This window comes from Centroberyx gerrardi, chromosome 11 (assembly GCF_048128805.1).
Source record: "Centroberyx gerrardi isolate f3 chromosome 11, fCenGer3.hap1.cur.20231027, whole genome shotgun sequence".
Classification (NCBI taxonomy): Eukaryota; Metazoa; Chordata; class Actinopteri; order Beryciformes; family Berycidae; genus Centroberyx; species Centroberyx gerrardi.
The window spans coordinates 16,973,752-16,997,675 of NC_136007.1; the positions used below are offsets into that span (position 1 = coordinate 16,973,752).

The window sequence follows — 23,924 nt, forward strand, 5'->3', positions numbered from 1 at the left end:
TGAAACACGAGTGAACATGTAAGAGATACCTCGACACGTTATCTTTCTTCACCAGTCACAATATGGGTAAAGTTTCTTTATTGGTGCTTCAGTTAACCATAAATTCATGTTAGCACAGTAGCTAACGTTAGCACATGTTAGCCAAATTGCTACTGCAGACGACACAACACAGTCCGTTAGCTTGCAGCTAGTAGCACCCATCAGCCCCAATACACAACAATGACTGACAGACTAATGTAAAAAAATTCTCCTTGTGTTTGGAGAAGAAAAATCGCAGGACTAAAGTTCTGCCCACTACATTTCTCTTCTTTTTGATCCACAGTTACTAAGTCGACCCCTCAGCCCATCGTCAAGAAGAACCCAGGCTACGAGCGCTTCGAAACACAGACGCAAGTCTCGCGTGAGTTCCACTGCACACTCAAGATAACTAGCACCACCACAAGATATATTCTCCATGACCCTACAGAGTCAGTACTGTAAGGTCACTGTAAGGCTATGGTCACACTATTACGCTTTTTTTGTAGAAAAAACGCTGCCTCAACTGCATTTTATGCTGATAATGAAAAGCGGGTCACTTTGTTTCCACAAAAACAAAAGAATTCCATTAAAAATTGTATGTGACCTGCTACTATCAGCAAACAGTACTTGTGTCCAACTCTCAAAAACAAACCCCCACAACACAGCCAATGTGCTCCCATACTAATGCTTTATGAGTATGAAGTGTTTCAGAGAATTTGCCAACAACTCCTACCAACTTCTCTGCTACTACTTTCTCCATTTTCATTCTGGTTGTTGTTGTAAACTGCCAACTGCCTACGTACTGTGAAACCCCAACACATTGTCATTGTGCTTGGTCCGCTCTCAAAAAAACGGTCCATGCTGTGCATGTTCCTCTGAGATGTTGAACTTGTCTGAGCATTAGGAAGTGCTCCAGTCTGCCTTAAAGAAGCACAGGCACAGAGGCATTCAATGGCACTCGTGTTATCAAGTTTTTTTTTTTTTACCATCTCCATTAGCTACCATTGATTTTCTATCTACCCCCAGCAGCTTTATTTCTATCCATTGCTTTGGCAGAAATTTTGATTTGAAACGGAAGTAAATCCCTGTCTCTCCAAAATGCATCTAAAACACACTTTGGATACTTAATTTCTTACCTGTATGAGTTATCTGTCATTGTGACAGTCATGTCTCTACCAGTGTGTAAAATAGTCCCCTGGATATTTCAGAAAACACTTCAGATATGCCCAGAACCAACAAAGTGCGGCAGCTGAAACAGTGAACAGCAGGCGCTTTATGTAAGTTTACAGGTGAACACGATGAGGTGATAAAAAAATAAACTCTGTGCTCCCTCCTTGAAGCAGAGACAGATGAATGCAGGCTAAGCAGGAACATTTGTGGCCATGGAGAGTGTGAAAACAGCCCGAGCGGCTACACCTGCCACTGTCACCCCGGCTACCGTCTGCACCCCCAGAGGAACATCTGTGTCGGTAAGAGAAGAAATGATGATCAGAGGAAGTGTGGGCATGGGAGAGAGAGAGAGAGAGAGAGTGACCAGAAATACTCCAGGCTGATATGTTCGTCTCCTGGCAAACACAACTCACTGTGCTTCCAGGAAATTATTTTTATTATTCATTTGGTAGCAAACTGTTTCACCCACACAGTTGGAGGATGGATAGAAAGGGAACTTGCTTCATTAATATTGTTAAGATCAGCTGGCATAAAATCTCCTGTTACTTAGAGCTAGCAGGACATCCACTAAAAACTTCACCTAACTTCACCTAATTAGTCTTGGACTTAGGTCTTTCAAAGTTCTTGACAATGGCACTTTTCTTTTATGCACTTTCTCTTTCTTTGTAATCTCTCTCCCACCAATGCCTCTTCTAGGTGGCTAATTTAAGTTAGCAACATTACATAGGCTACAGTGAGTATATACTCTGAATTGAAAATAGATATATGTCATTTTAGTGTATCATATAGCAATTTTAAAAGATTTGCAGACTCACAACTAGACCCAGTCCTGGTCTTGCCTTGACTGTAAAGGTCCATTCACATCTGGAATGATAACCACAAAGATAACTATAAACTATAATGATACATTGTTGCTCAAGCTTTCACACAACAACAACATCTATCCTCAGTTTCTCAACAGAATTCTCCCGCCCCCTTCTTTCTTACAACTTTAATTTGATTGGTTCAAAATGTTTTATTGTTGTCTCTGCATCCAAAAAAAATCGCTCTGAGATCGAACCAAACATCTAGTTATAGTTATAATTTTGGATGTTTTTTATAGTTATCGCTGTAGTGGGAATACAGCTACTCTTGGGGACAGCTGATCTAGTATATGACACAGGCAATTATTTCTAAAGGAGTGATGTTGCAGTGGGTGGTGAAAACAGGGAAAAACACTTCCTGGAATCACAGTACTGTGTCCTCTGAGGTCCGTGACCCTCTCTAACTGTCTTTAATATTTCATATGTAGTCACATTGAAATTATAATGTGCAGTTAATGTAGCTTTCCCTGTCCTTACTCCTGCCGACTAGATGATGATGAATGTGACTCAGAGCCGTGTGGCCACGGCAGAGGCATTTGCATCAACACTTTAGGAGCCTACCAATGCCGCTGTCGCCAAGGCTACAAACACATGGTGCATCATGGGAGACTTAAATGTGTAGGTGAGTTCGGCCGAGTGGTTGCCGTGTTGAAACATTTCTTCTCTAAGTTATCAGATGTGGCATTTGCTGTAACGTTTCTGCTTTACAGATGTGAACGAGTGCTCTAAACAGGACATCTGCGGTGTGGGCGGTCAGTGTGTGAACCTGCCCGGTTCCTATAAATGTGAATGTCACAAAGGCTTCAGGAGCAAGTCACACCGTCAGCCAACCTGTGAAGGTATGAAGGGCATTTCTCATTCTGGATATTAGTGAAAGTGTTTGCACTCAAGCATCATTCAAAGTGTGTGTGTCCTTATATTTCCGCTCAAACATACAGTATATGCGCGTGTTTGTGAGTTCTTGCACCAATCCAGGTATGTAAAACATGCACTCTCTTATTTCAGATATTAATGAGTGTTTGAACCCCAACACTTGTCCCAATGAGCAATGTGAGAACACGCCAGGCTCCTATGAGTGTGTTCCTTGCTTACATGGTCATGAGGCGCGAGGCGGCACCTGCTACGGTGAGAGCCGCTCTGTCATACAGCAAAATGCATCGCCATGGTGGTTTAACTCTTTAACTTTATTTCTGTCAGTGTGTTTCTATGAGGCACTACCAGCTAGTGAGCATTACTGTTGCGCAAACTCTTCTCAGATAACCAGCTCCTGAAAACAAAGCAATGCTGTTGGCAAAAAAACAGACAAAAAGTAGGGAAATTAAGGGCCAGGCTGAAAATAACTGGAATTATCCTTTAAGAGCATGTTGTAGTCATGCCATTCCCATGTGTCATCTAAAGGGTGATATGCAAAGAATTCAGCAGAGAATCTATGGTGGAAAATGGACGACATCAATCATAGTGAGCAGCAGTTTACCCTGCATTCACTCAGCAGCAGAGCCCCACCCTGCTGAAAAGTTACTCACACTGCAAGACAAATACGCTCTGAAGACAATTAAAAACATCATCTGGCCTTATTTTCCATTCAAAACAATTCCATAAAGCGTGAACTTTACTTGCTGAAAAAGAAAATAATAAAAAGAAAAGAGAAAATAAGTCAGTCGGATTCGTTTTTAGCGTGCGGTGAACATATAATTTAGGGACATAATTCAATATAGGGGATTTGGAGAATATTTCTTTCATGATGTAAGAATCCAAATAAAAACCAGCTGTCCGGTGCTACTTGTGTATCATTACATCACTGTATTTTAACTCCATCTGACGCTTGCTCTCTATCCCTGTTCCACCAGATATCAATGAGTGTCAGAAGCACGGTGTGTGTCCCAACGGCCGCTGTGAAAACCTCCCTGGCACTTACCGCTGCCTGTGCGATGAAGGCTTCCTCCCATCTGCAGACAGCAAAGGCTGTAGCGGTCAGTAACACAGACAGCGTATCGTTCACCTTTGCATGGGATTAGATGCCATAGTTGCTTATTACACAGGAGAGCCATGCATTGCTGAAGGTATAATGAGGAATTCTAAAAGGAGGTGGAGGTTTTGCAGATATTTACAAGCCTGCATGTTGTTCCTTCTCCCAAACAGACATTGACGAGTGCGAGGATGACAGGCTGTGTGCCAATGGGCGCTGTGTTAATACAGAAGGCTCCTTCCAGTGCCAGTGCTACCCAGGATACCAGCGCACACAGGAGGGCAGCCACTGTGAAGGCATGACTTATTTCTCATTACAGAAACCATATTTTGTAATTATGTTGCTGTGATACACTGAGATGCACAGCATGTTGGTATGTTTTGGGGATTTTTTAAAAATCATTTTAATCGCAGTTTTGTTGTTTGCTTCATGGTATCCTCACACTAAAAGATTATTTTCATCTGTGGCTTCGACAAAATAATTAAAACATAATTATATATACATCATATCAGTACCACAGACTGTATCTCATCATAGCATCAATTACAATACAACAATATTACACAATAAAGAGCTAACAATAAGAAAAATGGTTATTCCCATAAAATATTTTTTTTTACATGAGAGTCCTAAATCACTGGCATTCCCAAAACACTGTTCTACACCTGACAGGCGTTTAGTAAATAATAAATAAATAATAAGTAATAAGTCAGTCACAAGGTCATATGGAGTGCAGAGCTCTCAGACTCAGGCCTGAAAATTTGAGCCCGGTCTGATCAAATCCCAAAACATTATTGCCACAGCTTTACTGAGCCAAGGGGTAGATTCCTTTTTGCAAGCTCAAAACCTGGCTAAAGCCTGAAATTCCTGATATTGTTTCAACAATGTTTTTCAAATCCAAGCCTGACCAATTGATTGATAATTATTCTCGAGCCAAGCCTGTTGGGTGCAGGGTAACACTATTATATGATAGTCCAAAGTTGATACTCAACTATCAGGTGAGAAAAAGTAGATGTTTAACAAAGGGGCACTTGCATATTTGCTGCATCTCTACAGGCTATATAACCCAAACCCTAAAATTAACCCTAATCCAGACATTAAATATCTATAGACTATTTTTCACACTGTTGTATCACCTGAAACTCAGTAGACCTTTTAGTGATACATTGTATTCACTTGATAGTAAGTTGAGTATCAGGACTAGACTACGGTATCCAAATAAACTGTGACCTAGTCTAGTTTGGTCTTTTCCAGTTCAGGATTCATAAATGTCAGGCTGTAATGGTGTGCACCTTCCTGCTTAGCCACACACTCTATCATCCCTGGGAACCATTATTTACTTGTCAAGATTTCTTGTTCCTCCTTTCAGACGTCAACGAGTGTGAGAGGCCAGCTAACTGTCAGAGCGGCCGCTGCATCAACAGTATGGGCTCGTACCGCTGCGAGTGCCAGAAGGGCTACACGCTGGTGGGAGGCAGGAAATGCCAAGGTCAGTCTCCACCTGCTCCTGGACCAGACCTTTAGTGGAAAAAAGGATGCTGTCAATCGCTTTCACGCTAGCAACCTCTAACGTGCAATACATGCTTAATTGAAATTGATTTTTTATTTTTTGAGTAATGTGATGTATTGAATTGGAGAAGTTGAATAGAAACAGCAAATTTGGATGAAATCTCCCCAAAAAACATTATATGATAAATAGAGATGGAAATGCATTTGTCAAAGAAATAATGACATAGGCTCGGCAAGATCAGCCTGATGAATGGTTCAGTTCAGTTCAGTCCTATGTATATGATGTATATGGTGCCTGTCCTGATTTTATGACCATTAGTTGGTGTATTAGAATATATATATAATGTATTTTTATTGGATAAAAACATGAAATATAGCCAAATTTAGCTGAAAGATCAATAACAACTTGCCCAGTACAAATCAATTTTTAAAAGATGTTTTTTGACATTCAGGAAGCCTATTTATTCACAATTCAGCTGATGGAAACACACCTAATTCACATTTTGTTTTTCTGCATGACAGTTGTATAGAAACACAGCTTATGTCAGAAACACTCAAAGCAGCCTGTGTCACTTCACTGTCTCCTCTCCAGACGTAGATGAGTGTGCAGCAGACAGAAGTCTCTGCCAGCCCTATGGAAGTTGTGAGAACAAACCGGGCTCGTATGTGTGTGTGTGCAACCACGGCTTTGTCCTCTCAGAGGACAAACACAGCTGTGAGGGTAAGCCTGCTCTGATACCTGCTGCTTTACTCTAGACCCTCGCTGAACCATATTGATCCCACGGCTTTACTGGGGCCTGAAAGTTTGATCCCTGCCTGACCCAAAACCAAAACATTTCAGTCCAAACCCAAACCAAACCTGAGGGCCTGAAAGCCTAAAAATTATAATAATTTGCCATGATAAATTACTAATACCTGTATTTTTCTATAATACTTTTGAACCTGAGCCCGATCCAAACTGGAATGAGAAATTCAGGCCAGTTTGGCGAACCCTCTTGCGGTCCTGTCAAGTCATTGGATTTTGGACTCTAATGTTTCCTAACTCTCATTCTCCACCTTCACCACAGTCACGCTGACCCGTTCTCCCTCCTCTCCCTCTTCCAGTAGTTGAAATGCAGATGGACGATAAGAAGGAGTGCTACCTGAACCTCGATGACACTGTGTTCTGCGACAGCGTCCTGGCCACCAACGTCACCAAGCAGGAGTGCTGCTGCTCCATCGGGGTGGGATGGGGCGATCACTGTGAGATCTACCCCTGCCCCGTCTACCACTCTGGTACATTGACAACACACGTACATACTGTACATGCACATTCAAACACTCTTCATACAGTGCATGTGTTAGTGCTGCTCTAGCTCATGGCTTCCCAAACGTTTTCATTTCAAGGACCCCCAACACTGATTTACATCAAACCACAGATTTTATGAGATTCTGCCCCACATCCCCACATCTATTCAGAAGATTTTTGTTGTTAGAGTTGATTTGGAAAAGAAGTAAACAACTGTTCATATTATAATTGGGGAGATGACAGTGGAGAGAGTGAGATAAGTGTCATTCTTCAAGTTCAAGTTTGTTTATTTATATAGCCCTTTATCACAGGCATGTCTCAAATGACTTTAGAGAGAATGAGCCTAACTAGATCTAACTGAACAACAATCAGTCATAGAACAGAGTGATATAGGACAGACAAAAGGAAGCAGAACAAAGCACAAGACACACAATAGCAGATTTTAGCAAGACATTATTTCTTCTACATTCTTTTGTTACACTAAGTTGTAGAGGATGAAGTAACAGTAATAGCGAAATTAAACTATCATTTGCTGAGGACCCTCTAGGACCTTTGCAAGGACCCGTAGAGGGCCCTGCACCCCACTTTGGGAACCATTGCTCTAGCTCACTGAGTTAAGCATGGTACAACACAAACACTGTGAGGGTTGGGCGTTGCATTTGGATAAAAGCGTCCACCAAATGGCATACATTACGTCATATTCTGTATCGTGTGCATGATATCTACTCAAATGTGTTTGATTCGCAGTTTGATTGGTCTCTATTTTGTGTTTTCCACTCAGCCGAGTTCCACTCCCTGTGTCCAGTGGGGCGAGGTTTCTACCATGAGGAAGGAACCACTGAATACGGCCTGTCTCTCCACCGGGGTACATATTATGTAACCTGAGTCTCTATATCAGTGCATACCAGTTCAGCTCTGAAGAACATTCCTCCCCGTTTATTTCGGGTTCATCATTTATTTATTCGTCATTTATTTTTGGGTTTCTGTCTGAAGGGTTGTACCAAACAAGTGGGTTGGGTGGTTTGTTTGGCAGTAATCTGCAATAAAATAGTTTAAAGGCCCAATCTGAAATTGTAGTATTGTAGTAATTGTAGTACCTGTATGTAGTAGTGCAATTTCAGATTTATGGCTTCGTGTACATACTGATTTTTTTTCATTCTGAAATTTATGATTGGAGCTTTTGATGTAAGGGCAGTATTTGACAGCTAAATATTAGTTTTACATTTATTTTTAGGTTGTAAAAGCTTTGTTTACTCTTCTATGAAATAGATTAAATAAAAGTTGAGTTATGATGGGTTATGAAAGTAGAATTAACCAATCAAGTGAGACAAGGAACAAAAAGCTTATTTTCCATCTCCAAATTAAACATATTTGAATACACCCAAAATTTAGATGGTCAAAAATATTCTGGATTGTATCTTCAAATCCAGCTGAACTGAATTTCTACCAAGCCGTTGGCATGTGGATAACCTACTCCAAAAACATCTCCCTCATGTAAAGGAGACATTCAGCAGTAATCGATAATACCTTTAAATTTCAGTAATCAGTAACCTTTCATAGCCTTTCACTGACAGGTAATCTTTCATCATCCCTGATCACATGTTGTTAGTGATCCACCTGCGAGTGTCTGTCACTGAGATGGGATTTTCTGTCCTCGTCTACAGATATCGATGAGTGTGTGCTGTTTGCCAATGAGATCTGTAAGGAGGGTCGCTGTATGAACACGCAGCCGGGCTATGAGTGCTACTGTCAGCAGGGCTTCTACTATGACAGCAACCTCCTCGAGTGCATTGGTAATTACTGAAATACACACACACACACACACACACACAAACACACACTGTAAAAGGCTGTTAAAGCTTTGTCTACATTTGTAAAGGTAAATGTAAATAGAGATATATTTTGAGTTATGTGACACCCACACTCTCACTTTTGTTGATGCTTCATTACTGATTCCTGATGTTTATGGTTGCGTGTTCTCCTTCAGATGTGAATGAATGCCACGACGAGTCTCTGTGCACTAACGGTCAGTGCGTGAACACCCGAGGGTCTTTCTACTGCAACTGCAACGCCCCCTGGACCCCGGACTCCAACAAGAAGAAGTGTGTCATCACCACAGTAACAGGTGACTCAACTTGTATCTTCCCCTCTAAGACTGCACACAGAAAAATAAAGGTGCGAACTGGAACCGAAAATGGTTCTTCGGAGTGATGCCATAGAAGAACCATTTCTGGGTCCACAAAGAACCTTTTCAAGAACCTTTTAGTATTTAAAAGCTTCTTAATTCTTAGTTATTGGATGGTGGGTGATGGCATAAATGTGGAAAATAACCAAACCCCTCCATAGTATATATTGTGCTATTGCAAATGAGGCTGTACAAGGGCAGATAAACAAAAACACAATGCAGGCGTCTAAGCAAAGGAGTGCAGAAATGGTTCTTTAAAGAACCTGAATGGTTCTTTGTGGAACCAGAAATGGTTCTTCTATGGCATTACTCCAAAGAACCATTTTCAGCACCTTTATTTTTCTGTGTGACAGTTTATTCTTCATCTGAACTAGCAGGTTTGCTCTAACTGCTGGAAGACTTACCTTGAGTGTTGAGTACTGAGTCGACCTTTTTGTGGTGCAGGTGTGAATGAGTGCCAGGACCCGGCCAACTGTAAGAACGGCCGCTGTGTGGACACCGCGGGGTCCTACTACTGTATCTGCTCCCCACCCTGGACCCTGGCCACCGACCGTAACAGCTGTGTGACGCCCGAGGAGCAGGCTGGTGAGTGCAGGCCCTGTGCTGTGGGTAGATTGCGGTGGGTGACTAGGCAGTGGGTCGTGTATTCTGGAGAAAATTCATAGTGTTGCCTGTGCGCACATGTGGGAGGTAGGATGAGTGAGACAAAACCACATGAGTTTGATAATACCTCACACTTATTCCTCAGTGCCCGGTTGCATAAAGAAGGTTAAGGACGTTTTTACCCCCAACTTTTCCTTAATGGTCATCTATCCACCTGAGCTGCACCAAACTCTGCAAGCTAGTTTGCCTGAGAGCAAGATAGACTACCATCTCTCTAAGTAGCACCAGGTACTAGCCACCCTAGAACAAATGAAAAGCACTAGATATCAACATCATCATGCTGAATAGGGAGGTCAAACATTGTGCCCATAATGTACTGTAGTCACAACTGGAGATTTTAGCAAATTATGCGAGCATACTAAGTTACTTATGCTCATTTTCATCTTTATAATACACATGTTCAGGGTGTTTTCATCATCTTTCAAGTAGTTCAGAGTGTTTTCATCACATTAAATTGTGACTTTGAGTATGTAATTGACAATAATATCATGAGATACAGTATAGGGAATCTACACTGAGAGCATACCGTATGTATTTTCACATATACTGATTTATTTTTTGGAGGAGGAGCTGAAATAAACCACACATTACACGCTATGCTCATGTTTACTATCTAACCACTGGTTAGATAGGACAAACTTTTAGAGTGCACACACTTTTGAGCGTGATTGTGTATCCTATAAAAAGATTACAGAATCAATCAAGTCAGTCCTTTCTCAAACATATCCTCATGCTCTACAGTGATCTGCCTACCTAAGTAAATTAAAAAAAATATAGCTGTTATTTCTTGTGTTGGCTAAACTAAACCAATCAGGAACATGCTGCGTTTTTATCAAGGTCTTGGTTACATCTACTCAAAAGATGAAAACCATGTATTGATGGACCTAGAAAATTGTATCCAAAGATATTCTGTACAGGTGATAGTAAAAACATAAATTTAGATTCTTAACTATCAAGTCAAATAAGACAGTACCGTACCGTTAATCATGACTGATAAGCATTGTGTGATTGCAGCCTAATTTCTGTCTGTATTTTAGCTTTAATAAACATATAGAGACACTGAAATGAACTGGTTTTGGACTGGACCAACCCCACTGTACCTCACACAGAGTAGCTCCTGACAGTAGGCATTGTACATAAATGTACGTATGTGTGCATGTACGTGTGTGTGTGTGTGTGTGTGTGTGTGTGTGTGTGGGGAATCTATACTTTTCAATGAAATGAGCCCTGCGATTCTGAAGCTGTATGGAGACGTCTGGCACAAGGAGTTTTGGGATTTTGTGATGTTGATTTTTACTGATGAGGAACCAAATAGATATTTAAGGCAAAAGTTCTTTTCAGGCAAGTTAGTGATTTATATGCAGTCATTTGATCTATGCTGCCATCTTATATGATAGCATTTTATGAAAAATATATATAAATAAGGCATCTGCAGAGATGTATTATGTTCATGTATTTGAATTTGTTGAATTTGAGTTTTCCACCAATATGTCTTTATAACCGATAGCAAGCTAAAATAGCAAGACAAAAATAGGAAGATAAAGTCCCGAATTTAAAACCACAACAAAACCTAGAAGGCACTCCGAGCGCAAACCTCTGCTAATGCTTAACAATTCTCCAACTTGCTGCTACACCCAAAGACATCCTTCATATAACTTCGATTTTAACTGCAAACATATCCTTAGGATTTGGAATCATTAGTTTCATGAATCATGAATCGTTAGTTTCATAGTTGTGGCAATCATCTAATGATGGAAATCCCAGATGAATTGTTCCTTGGCCCAAGGCCGATCTGTCAACCAAATTTCATGGAAATCCATTCATTAGTTTTTGAGCTATCCTACTGACAGACAGACAAACTAACCAGTGGGCGAAAACATGACCTCCCTGGTGGAGGTAATAAATCCAGGCTCTTACCCCATTTGGTCTGAAGGACGTGTTAAAATTAAAGATTGATTTTTAACAGTTTTAAAGGCTGTAACTCCCTCATCATGGATCCTATACAAATTAAACTTGCTACACATACACATCACATGCTGTTCAGATTTGTCCATGGAATCACATTTGCCCTGATGGATTTACAGCCATGATGGACTTTCCACAATGGGTGTTTTTCATAAGCAGGCATTTCACAGATTTATTTATTTTTTTGGTTGGTAGGAGTAATGATCTTAAAATCAGCCTAGCAGGATAAACAACATTTGCCATTAACTAATGAACTTGAGAAAGGGATTGGCCTATCACGAAATTGCTGATAACTGTCCATTCATCATGACTCTTGGTACCTAATGTTGAGGACAGATAAGGAATCATGTCTGCGAAGGCTTTTTAAAACAGATCTAATCGGGGACACCACAACACCAAAACTTTCACTCAATCTGGTCAATTGGATTTCATCAAATTTGGTAAATATGTTCTGGGGACAAGAAACATCTAAACTTTGGAACATCATTATAAAACTTGGTGTACACATCCGGATGTCTATTTTGAACATGCTTACCAAATGTCATACGCAAATTACAAGGCACTCATTCTTTGCGGTCACGCATGATGTTGCATTCTACAAAGCTGATATAATGTCCTACATCAGTCTGTTGATTTTTTGACTCAGTCTTTTAGGTCTAAACTTTAGCCAAGTATCTACCAAGCTAACTGTTTCCTCAAGTTTTATTCCACTTAGCAAGCATATAGCCATTTCTATGACACCGGCCAAAAAAGAGAAATAGGTTTTAAGAAAGTAGTTAAACATGATTTGATATAACATAAATTTATAATGCACTGCAGCTTTTGTTGAAAAATTTTGTCTGTTCAAAATTCAAAGCCACACAAACACAACTTGCTGCATTCAAGTCACACTAGCTTATTACATGGCAGCATCATTACCTCTGCAAGTAATCCATCATACACAGTGGCTGCTAACTACTTGGTAGATTGAAGATCCCTTGGTTGATGTGTCACTGCGACCAAGCTTTCTATTTTGACCTGCCACTTTACTGCAAATAGTGCAGTGAATCGTTGCATGGTAACCAGAGACCCAATTATAGTCTTATGCCTGAAGCCACTGTAAAACACTCAATTCCTTGACTTAAGCAGCATTAGCAGTACCCATCAGCAAATACCCAAGGTGAAGGAAACAACTTGCACGAGAGATTTAAAGGTAGAAAGTTAGATATTTTATGCAACCCGGCACAGACACTTGCTATTTGCTCCCTCGTTTGATTTTTCATCTGGCAGCAATGTCACACAAATTACAGAATTAATCGCAAACCCTGCTTAGCGTCTAGTTCCTAGCCATGAATTAAATGATTGAATCTTCAGCTCGACAGCGGGCTGTTTCATACTGATTATCGGCATGTCCTCAGAAAGTAAACCTAGTGATCTGCCTACATATCTACCCACAGCTTACGGGATGTAGCTGAGAGCTGGCCCCAAGCAGATGTTCATATTGTAACCAGTGTCTATGGTGCCCTTTGCAGATGTGAATGAGTGCCAGGACCCCTCGTACTGTAAGAATGGGAGGTGTGTGAACACGCCCGGCTCCTTTCACTGTATTTGCAACCAGCCCCTCACCTTCAGTGCAGCGCTCAAACAGTGCGTCTATGACGGTGGGTAAAATCAACCGAGCGTCGGCTCACCCGAGCCTGACCAGTCAAAATGAGTTTCGGCTTACCTTGACATCTGCCACTCATGTTACTCTTTTCAACTCCTCCCAATTTGTGTCCCATCTGGCCGGTACTGGCTTTATGTTCAGGTACAGCACTTCCCCTCTTACCTGCTCTGTAGAAATAGCTTCCATTCCTGGTGAGAGATGACATGATAGCACTTTCTCTAGTTATTAAAAATACATATCGTATGTATGCATTTATACACGCTAAGTAATATCAAATTATGCTCATTATGAGAAAATGTGATTGCTTTTGGCATTTTCTCTGCATGTTTATTTTTCCAAAATCGTTTTTTTCTCTCCTCATGTCTTGCTTTGTGTTATCGATGTTATCGATTGATCACACACTATCATAGATGATAATGTTGATTTGGACCTTGATATGGTAGGAATAGGATAGATTAAACTGTACATTCAGCTGCAGAAAGGTCTGAGCTCTACCCAACAAGCTTCACTAGTGATAATTTGACATGTAAAGATACAAATTATCACTTATGCATATCCACAATATTAAAATGCTTTTTGATGCTAGTGCACCACCATTTTAACAGAGACGTCATGATAATGGTTGGCATGATCTACTGTACTGTACACTACATTACAAAGCTGGTAAGATAATGGACTTTTATGAGTGAAATTGATTAAACATGAAGCATTATAGCCAGCAGATGAGCAGTAGGACATTATTGACATTGAACCATTGTGCTTTCAAACATATTCTCTATATTCACAAATGCCCTATAAGTGTGTAGGTGAAGAGGAGGGAACACAATAATCCACAAGCAGTCAGGCAGTAACAAACTATTCTGGCAGTGAGATGTTTTCCTGTAACGACAGTGAACTGTGAGCAGAACTTGACACATGCAGTCAGCATCATCCTATTAAGCGTATCACACAACCACACATCATGTTTACCAGTAAAGCACTGTGCATGAGAGATTGGTAAGTACGTAGCTAGACATCAGTGACTCTACCAAAAAACGATTTAAATAGGTCAGCGTTTGATTGCCCTTTTCATCATCTTATGCCTGTAGCAGTTCATTTGTCATTGGCAACAGGCGCCTACAGCAGTTTCAGATGATGATTATGTATAGAGAAATCAACCTGACAATTCAGATGACTGTTATGGGCAATTAAGTAGCTACAGCCACATATACTGTATGTAGCGGTGTAGAGGTGAACGTAATGAACACTTAAGCCGGAGGCAAAGTAAATGGTTTCCATCTAGTTTGTAGATATTACATTGGTTCTTAGATTAGTTTGTTAGTTTTACATTAGTCTGTAGATTCCAGTAGCTAAATTAAATTAAGTAAATAAGCTAAGTTAGTAAAGCGGATCAGCTTCCACTTGCCATGACCAGGTCTCCATACAGTATAAACAGCCTGCCGCTGGTATAAATAATCGGTCCAGCTGGGAAACAAATCATTTTCTTTGCTGTATGTGTTATTTACACAGGGAATGTATAAGCTAGCAAGCTGAAAAGCATAAAATAAATCCTGTGTTATGGCTCGCTACTGTAGGCTATGGCAGGTACAGTAAATGGATCTGTTAAATGGAGCAGTATGCGTGGATTATGGGGTGGTATATTTTATGCAGTTACACTCCCTATTTTACACTCCCTCTTATTCATGTTGATAAGTATTTTCTACTGAAGCTTATTACTTCAAGTGGGTTTCATAACTTAAACATTTATTGAGCTATCACAGCCTTGTGAGTGATGCCATCATGTAGGTTGTGACACAGCTGTGCCCTACTGCTGAAAATGTGAATCGATTTAATGATTTCCCTCCAAGCCAAATATTGTACATTTGTCAGTAGTGTGCCATATCATTTTATTCTATCAACCTGAATTTCCATCGATGCTTCATCTCCACTTTGAATGAAATTCCATGTTGCTGAATACACTTGCAGTTGTGCACACTCATGACATGGATGCTTAAAGTTACAAAATTGATGTTTAACAGGCAAAAATCACTGTGGATATCTTCTTATTGGCTTGCAACACATTGAGTAATCATGTAAATCATAGAGATCAGCAGTGTCTGAATGATGCTTGCTTACAGTATAATACTGTAATACAAGCGCAAAAACTTGATGTATACTTGACAGTTCCTTAATCCTTAAAGTTTTGAAGAAAATCATGAAGATCTCACTTCACTGTTAATATGCATATACAGTTAGTAACATTATACACATGTTTTCCATCCTTCTTTTTCGCCCAGACCGCACCGCAGCCCATAAGGACGTGTGTTTCCTGCAGGTTGATGAGGATTTGATCTGCAGCTTGCCCCGGAGCGGCCTGGTGGTGACCTACTCGGAGTGCTGCTGTCACTACGGCCGCGGCTGGGGGCCCGAGTGCCGCACCTGTCCGCAGAGAAACTCAGGTGGGGAAGACTGCTGGCACTCGAGCTTCTCAGTTTTGAATGCACTGTCCTCCCGAGTCCCACTTTCTCCTGAGCTGACAAGTCCTTTATTCCTTCTGTCCAGTGATCTTCAGCCGTCTGTGTGAGATGCATCTGGAGACCGAGTCTGACGGGGAGCTCGATTTCCTGGCAGCTTTTGCCAACTACAACCCAGGTAGCGTCCTACGATGATCTTTCTTCACAAACGTGTCAGACTCAGGAACACAGTGATGTATCCGGCCCCAGCCCACCCTCACCTTCTCTCTTTCTGTCTTTCCCTCTCATTCTCTCTTTCCCTCATCCCACCTGTTTATGGTCTAAAGGTGACAGTTCGGAGGAGGATTCAGATGAATGCAGCTGCGCCAATGGCCGCTGTGTGCGTTCCTACCTGGGCACCATGTGTGAGTGTAACCCAGGCTTTAGGCTGGACCACTCCCGCACCCGCTGCACAGGTACGTTTACACCTCCGCTTTCTTTGTCTCATTAAATTCTCATCAGACCACTGACTGAAGTTTCTCCTTTTTCGCCATTCATTATTGCTTGTATTATTAAGAGGAATACAGTCAATACAGGTTTCCAGATACAGTAATGTAGAGAATAATGGCATGGCAGCGTGTATGAAATGATTTAGCATCATATGCCTGTGTAGGAACTTTGTATTTTGCACTGATGAGCGATCTTTTATTGGACCATATCGATGTATTGATTCCCTATCTAGTCTTCTCAGCTGATACTGCCTGTACTGTATATTTTGTGTTGATTTATTACATTGAATTTTGCTTTTACGTTTTTGTTTTTTATGTTTTAAGAATGTTTTTTATTGTTTCTATTGTGTTTTTTAATCTTTTAAATTAATTTTTAATGTTTTTATTATTAACCCTGTCTGCAAACCAAACCAAAAATCCTACTTGTAGCATATTTAAAGTTACAATTACATTTAACCTCAAATAATAACGTTTTTTTTAATTATTTGTACTGTAAATCAGATGACTCTCTCCCTCACACATGCACACACACACACACACTGATACACACTCTTGTCCTTGTGTCTTTTCAGACATTGATGAGTGTGCTGAACCAGGAGTTCGTATTAATCCATGCAAGAACGCCCGCTGTGTGAACACCATAGGCTCATTCAAGTGCTACTGCAAACACGGCTTTGTGGCCGCGCGGAGGCCCAACATGTGTGTCCGTCCCAGAGCTCGGTAACCTCCGTCTGTCTCTCTGTTTATCTTTATCTACCCAACACACACAAACACGCACGCACATACTGCAGTACACCTCTGTCTCATACTCAAAACATGGGACCAGGTGTACACAGTGTTCCTAAAATCATGTCTTCTCATTACGAGCCAAATCATAGGAACGGCTCATTTGAAATGTACAAAATGTATCGTTGTCTGCTCCTCTTTCACTCCCCATTGCACATGTTAAAAAAATAAATCAACGCAGACAAAGACATAGGTTTGTTTTGTTACGCATTTTTTGTAATTATTGTTTTTTTTAACTGTTTGTTCATTAACTTTTTAATGTGCATTTTGTGAATTTCTTTATTTGTGTCCCTGTTGCATTGATCTTCTATTCTTAATCTATTCAAACATTCTGTCATTTTAATGAGGAAACGTGCTAAAGAGAGAATACCACACAAATTTAAGACTTTATATATGTTATTCCTATTGTCTATAACATTATAACGAGTCAGTATTTGTGAACTTGTAGCTCTCCCTTCCAAAGCCAGAAACCAGAGAACTAAGACACAAATTAGTGAATTAAGATGTAAAATCTGGAATAATGTCACAGGTTTCATTACAAATGTTTATTCTCTGGTTTCTATCTCTGGAAGAAAGTTGTTCTTATATATATAAATATTGATCAGACTGTCCCAGATTATAGGAATGCCATGTGAACTTTTAGATTTTGTTGTATTCCCCTTTACATTCCCACTTAGGGCCACGTTCTTTAATGTCTAATTCTAAGTGGACATCCTCTATCTGGGAAATATCTCTCTCTGAATTGTATTTTTTAACCATGCGTCGATTTGATTGATGATTTTGATTGATTGTACAGTTTGTTCAGTGGAATATCCTTTTCTGAAAGATTGGTGCCTATCTACCCCTGTATTTTTGTTGATGTATAGTATTGGAAGCCTAAATGTTTTGTATTATTTTGACATGTGCACCTAAGTGGACTTTAAGCTAGACAAAAAGGTAATGCGCTTAGCAGTGAATCTAGGGGGAATGTTTGTAGCTGATTCAGGAAAAAAAAAAGAAAATTTGTGACATCTTTTGACAAAATTGCTGCATCTATGTATTTACAAAACCAAAGAGGCTCTTGAGAAAAGAACAATTTTGATTAAAAAACAGATGTCAACCACTCAGACATTTGTTATTTTTTGTGTGTGTGGTTTTTGATGGTTGTGGCATGGTTGTCACTTTCTAACTCTCAATTATAAATGGATTTTTATGTTTAAATACTTACTGATTAATGGGTGCTATTTCCTCTTTATATGAAGACATCTGGTTTAAAAATGGATAGGTTTCTGAGAACTGGAAATAGTGAGTATTACATCAAAGCCTACATATCTGACAGGCAGACACTTTCAGCCGGTGAAGCAAAGAGTTCCCATACAGTCGGTTTAAGCAGTACGGGGGACTGCTAATGTGGGATTCAGTGCTGACCTTTTGAAACACGCCTGGAAAGCAAATAAACCCGGCACGCAGCAGGGGAGGCCTCCCTCCACAGGTTTATTCCTCTGCTCTTTTGCTCCTCACCTCACTGTACAAACATCAAACATTTACAGACTTGATTTTCACTTTTAAAGCAACTTTTTTTTTGTCCTGTATAGTGTAAGTAAAGTAAGTGTTTCACGGCTGCTACACGCTGTCTATAGCGGTCTGTGGCTATCTTGCAGCATAAAGAAGCATTATGTTTGCGTTTTAGACATTTAGCGGACACTCCCATCCACAGTGATTTACAGTGAGTGTAGAAAGGCTTTAATTCCTAGATTACCAATATCACAGCCAACCAATAGTAAGGAGTGCAGGGATCAGAACCAATACAGTCTGACAACACATCTACCAAAATACTCCTGTGATACTGGAATCCCTACATATGATAGGAAAAAAGAGATGAGGACAGAAGGAAATTGTTTTTTACTTAACCTAGTCCTTGAAGGCAGGTTTTGGGCACAGTGACACTTGAACTTGGTTGTTATATCTCAGTTTTGGGACCGCCAGTTCTAATTTTAAGCCGGGGCAGAAAACATAACCCTCCATCACAGCTGACGTCAATAAGGATGACGTCATCAGTGAGGATGACATCAATTCCTGCTCAGCTGATTGCATGTTGGCGTGAACATGAGGAGATGAGTTTGACGCAGAGCTTCTGCCTAAACAGGAGTCGCCTCTCTGTCTGTGCCGCTGAGCAGGGCGCCCCCTACAGGTGAACTGGCCTACATTACATCTATTCATTTAATTGTTCAGTTATGTTTTTGTAAATTAATTCTCCTTTTAAAGTCCCAATACATCCCAGAGTTTACCCTAACAGGTGGGGTGGGTCCTCCTGCCTCCTGAAGTGCTACCCACCTAAAATAATTTCATTAGTCTGGCTTTCAATGGGAGAGTTTTAGTGTCCAGTGGTCTAAATGCTCGTTCAGAGGCTTTTCATCCCTTCCAAGAATAAAATTCTGGAGGAAACACCAAATACTTGTAATTTCTTTTACATGAAGATGGTCAAATTCAAAGAGATCAAATATCAGCACAAAATACAGGCTATCAGCAGCTTCAGTCTAAAATGCTAAGTATCCGTATTGGCCTTCAAAGCCCATATCAGTTGAACTCTAGTTAGTATTGTAGTTATTAAATTAAAGTGTCATCAAATTAAGCTGCTGCTGAGGAGATTATGAGGTCCCCCCCTACCAGATTACTACCTGGAGTGGCTGTGCAAAGACAGAAATAGCTGCCAGGGGTAACAAGGCTCACACAGGAGAGAACGGATAAATAGGCTACTGGTGGGGTAGTCCATGATGCATCTGTGTCTCCCTGAGCTGGGGTTTATTCATAAATCACAGTTTTTGTCACTTGAAATTTAAATGCAGTCAAAAGAGGATCCTGAACTGTGCTTTGAACTCACTTTTGGATAATGATATGGTTAGAATATTGATTACAGAGTCGACACCGCATTGAACTGGCAAGATTAAGGACCAGCTCTACGACTGTAATTTAAATCTTTTCTCACTTTGTATCCTGAATGCCACATTGTTGAGCCTGTTTTAGATGCTTATTTGACATGCATGTGGATGGCGTTCAATCTTTCACGTTGATAGTTTTTGTCTAGTAGATTGCTTTTCTGACTCACAGGAAAAACTGATCACTGTTGCCAAAAATGGCCTTGTACAGCTCATGACTTTAAATGCCACAGTGAGTCACACAAGGCGGCTAAAACCGGGGCGCAAAACTGTATGTGACGTGCATTTTTCCCTGGTCACGCCTCGGTGTGTGTTGCTCAGTGCTTGTTTTGTTCGTTTACTTGATTGCATTGGATACATTTTGTACCCTCAGTTTGCTTGAGTTAGTTATTACAAGGACAGAGATGATGTTGTAACTGAGCATAAGTTTCAAATGACGGTCAAGATGTAAATGCTTTATTTTCTTTTGCATTCTTTTTAAAAAGAGAAATGGGCCTGTGTTTTGAGTTACAGTGGGATTTAATAGATGAAAAGAGAATATTCACTATCAGCAAGTCCTTTAGATATCAATGTGCATCCATAATTGATAAAACAAAAATGCCTGCATAAAAGCTTTAAATAGGCTGTTGAAGTGTTTAAGGCCCCAAAGGTGCAGCACCTCATTAGAGTATAATTAGCCTAGAGTGACATTTCCCGATGAGGAGGCAGCAGATCTCTATCAGCCAGTCTGATCACTGGGGGACGTCACAGATGTGAGAAGAGATGTGATCCAGAGCTTCAGAATACACCCTGCACCAAAAACACTAGCTGCATCCTGTCACACAGCCTATAATTTAACCTAACTCTCACGAATCAAGCCCCAGGTTAGGAATAACACTTTTTTAAAGTTGTTTTCTAACAACCAAGTGTCTAACCATGAGGCAAACCTCAACCCTATCCTTAAACACAAGTCTTTCTCTTGCCTTGCCCAAGTCAGTCGTTGTCATTGCCTTACTTTAAGATAACCAAATGAACCCTTTCCTTTACTCTATTATCTGTTTTTGTTTGCCAAAATTCACCCATTTAAAAAATGGGTGGGAAAATCATTCACAACATCTTTCACTAGGGGGAGCTGCTTGTACATGTATGTATGCCATTAGTCCAGCTCAGTGCTCATAATCTTTGCTATCACTATCATCTTGTTCCTATTATGTTGCAATAATGCAAAATAGCAAAATGGCAAAGAAGGCTAAATGTATTTGAGGAGTGGAGGTGAGGTAAATCCAAGTCATTATGTGTGTCAATATAGACACAGTATCTCACTGCCACTACAGTAATCATTGATTGTATGATTTGTGTTCATCATTCTTTATTTCCAAGTTGTGGAGAAGAAACAGTGTCGATTTTTCATGAATTAATAAAAAAAACAAAGTGCCTTTTGGGATCTACTTTTACAGATTAGCCAACCTATAATGCCTAATGCAGACGTTCCTTTTTGTAAAACCAACAAGAACCATGGATCATCCTTTAATACCACATGTGGACTCTAATTTTGTCCACTCATATGCATATAATGTGTGGCAAGTGGGCCATGCTTTGAAGGAATCCTGAAGCATAATTATTCCCCATACCTGTCTGTATTTTTATGGTCGTAGTACACAGTTTGTTATTAAGCAATATCCCCACTCTGTGCTATACTGTGTGTGCACTTCACATCGACTTAAACAAGACCACTCACTGCATCATAGCTGTACAAAAAAGACACGGTATTAGGCCTTTTGCTGTTTGTTTTTAGGATTATATCATCAGCAATCTATCTTAATACCAACAGATGTCCCATGTGAACGGTTTAGTGAAAAGTCAGCAAAAACATACACGGTGTTGCCTCAATTTATTTGAGCTTTACTGTTACCAAAGACACATTCCAGTAAAAGGAAAATATTGTTTTAGTCAGTTTAGTCATTGAGAGTTTTAGACGTTTTAGTCAGCTTTTACTGAAACAGGGCTGGTAAAGGGCAACAAAACAACATTTCTGGCTTGGCTTAAACATGATTATGTTATTAGTAGTTGCAAAAGTTAGAGGTTAAAATCTAGGATTATGAGTGACACAGATGAACAGAGATACTGTCTTTCATCCCCTGTGTCCCATGTATTGGACACATCTTATTTTCCCATGTATTGGACACATCTTATTTTCATCAGGACAAGGTATGTTTTACACCTGGAAATGCTCCTCCCCTCTAGTGACATATGAATGGGGCTACCATGTGAGAGCACATAACATTATCATGTGAGCCAAAAATGTTAAGTGCATGTTACACAGTCTGCCTGCTGATTTGCAGATCATGAAATGGGTGTTATAACTCACAGAGCGATGTCTTCCTCTGAGGAAATCTCTGGCCCAGACCTATGGTCCCCATCTTGTGAGCTCAGCGAGTCACGTTGCTGTGGCACCATAGCTCCTCACTGTCCTGGTTTCATTCTGTCGAATTATTATATAATTTCAAACTAGAACAGCAGGGTGACCTCCAGCAACTAGTTTAGGGAGAAAGAGAGATAAGGGAAGGGAAGGGAGAGACAGAGAATGAGCAAGAACCACAACAGAAATAGCCGAGCTGTCCTTGGGAGATGACTCAAAAAGTGGTGGAGGAATATAAATATCTTTTAGTAGGTCGCATTGACCGGAGAGTAACCCACTGGGTACTGGTGGCTGAAGACTACCGCTTTGAAACTTTCTTCTTTGTTGGTCAAATACAGCTTACAGAGGACTAGGAAGTTGGGCAACTAAATTCTATAACGTAACCAAATAATATTGATGTATTTTGAAATGGCTTTATAGTGATCATCCATCATCTTTTCTTATGGTGTACTATATTCTAATACTATTTACACAGTCTAGACAATGTGCTATTTATAGCACATTGAGAAAATCATCATGAGAAAATAATAGCCTACCAAAGGCCTGCAAAAATATGAAATAAACAAATAAATAAATGTTTAGGTAGATCATAGATCTTGGTAGATCTTTGTCAGTCTTTATAGATTTTGGTCTAATAGAATCAAAACATTGGTTAGACAGACAGTCACACATCATCCCACTACGCTGGCACATCATTAACCTTCAAAATGAAAAATGATTGAACTACAGCTTTACTAGAGGAGAGATGGGAGGTAAAGCTTCTCTGCATAAGCAAAGACAGATCTCCCAATCTGGCCAAATTTGGAAGAAGAATCGCTATCAGAGCATCAGACGTGCTGCCAATAAGGTAACAAACACCAGGAGGACAGCCTTGTAGGGAGGAAGTACATAAACTAAAATAAACTAGGATGTAACTATGAATTATGCTCTTTGAAAGAAGGGGTTTGAATCTTAAGTAATCTGCCCAGTGGCAATGAATACATCTTTGAAAGTAAACATAACTATGGGACTGTAATGGTCCAAGCTTTGCGCTGGAGCTTCTTGTTAGAAACCTGCAGCCTGGAGTTAGCGTTGTGTCTTTTTATGAGTCATGTGTCTCTTTATGAGTCATTTTTTTTGTTATTAATAAAAATGATATGGCCCTCCTCCTGATAAACATGCAGTTCATTCATTTAACAACATAAAGATTAGCACATAGGGCTCTAATGACTCATCTTTATGCCATACGCTGTCTGTCACATATCTAAAAACAAGCTAAGAGAAAAGGTTTGCATTCACAGCAGCAGGGGGGATAAGGTTGAACATATCAGCAGCAGGATGTGTGTACTGTGCTGCTCCAGGCTACAGAGACCTGTTTGATTTCCAATATCTGGGGTAAATTCTCATGCTTCCTTCATCATGTTTCTGTGCCTGCCTCAGAGACTTTCCCAAGGGGCAACACAGAAACCCCCTCCCTCACCCGGGACTGGACTCATATGATTCAGCTTTAAGGTTGGGAATATCAACCTCACACACACACATTCACACACATCACGCTGGCAAAAAAACAGTAGAGATCTCGGCCACCCAGCTGTGAAGCAACACAGTCACACCAACTTCACCAAACACAAGC

The 23,924-nt window shown here is 40.3% G+C and overlaps 1 protein-coding gene across 3 annotated transcripts in view; it reads left to right on the forward strand.

The window, feature by feature from the left end:
- The window catches only part of ltbp3 (latent transforming growth factor beta binding protein 3), a 38,380-nt gene extending 20,282 nt beyond the window's left edge, over positions 1-18,098 (forward strand). Inside the window, exons 11-29 of one of the 3 annotated variants that reach the window (XM_071898096.2) lie at positions 323-400; positions 1,359-1,487; positions 2,542-2,673; positions 2,762-2,890; positions 3,057-3,176; positions 3,899-4,021; positions 4,191-4,313; positions 5,387-5,506; positions 6,119-6,247; positions 6,631-6,801; positions 7,596-7,679; positions 8,479-8,607; positions 8,802-8,939; positions 9,444-9,584; positions 13,139-13,267; positions 15,549-15,710; positions 15,814-15,903; positions 16,052-16,180; positions 16,786-18,098. In XM_071898096.2, coding sequence (XP_071754197.1) covers positions 323-400; positions 1,359-1,487; positions 2,542-2,673; positions 2,762-2,890; positions 3,057-3,176; positions 3,899-4,021; positions 4,191-4,313; positions 5,387-5,506; positions 6,119-6,247; positions 6,631-6,801; positions 7,596-7,679; positions 8,479-8,607; positions 8,802-8,939; positions 9,444-9,584; positions 13,139-13,267; positions 15,549-15,710; positions 15,814-15,903; positions 16,052-16,180; positions 16,786-16,937 — 2,408 coding nt within the window. In that variant the 3' untranslated portion in view covers positions 16,938-18,098. The remainder of the gene's footprint in view (positions 1-322; positions 401-1,358; positions 1,488-2,541; positions 2,674-2,761; positions 2,891-3,056; positions 3,177-3,898; positions 4,022-4,190; positions 4,314-5,386; positions 5,507-6,118; positions 6,248-6,630; positions 6,802-7,595; positions 7,680-8,478; positions 8,608-8,801; positions 8,940-9,443; positions 9,585-13,138; positions 13,268-15,548; positions 15,711-15,813; positions 15,904-16,051; positions 16,181-16,785) is intronic. The other 2 variants (XM_078286493.1, XM_071898097.2) reach the window with 2 other exon arrangements.
- The last annotated feature ends 5,826 nt before the right edge of the window (positions 18,099-23,924 follow it).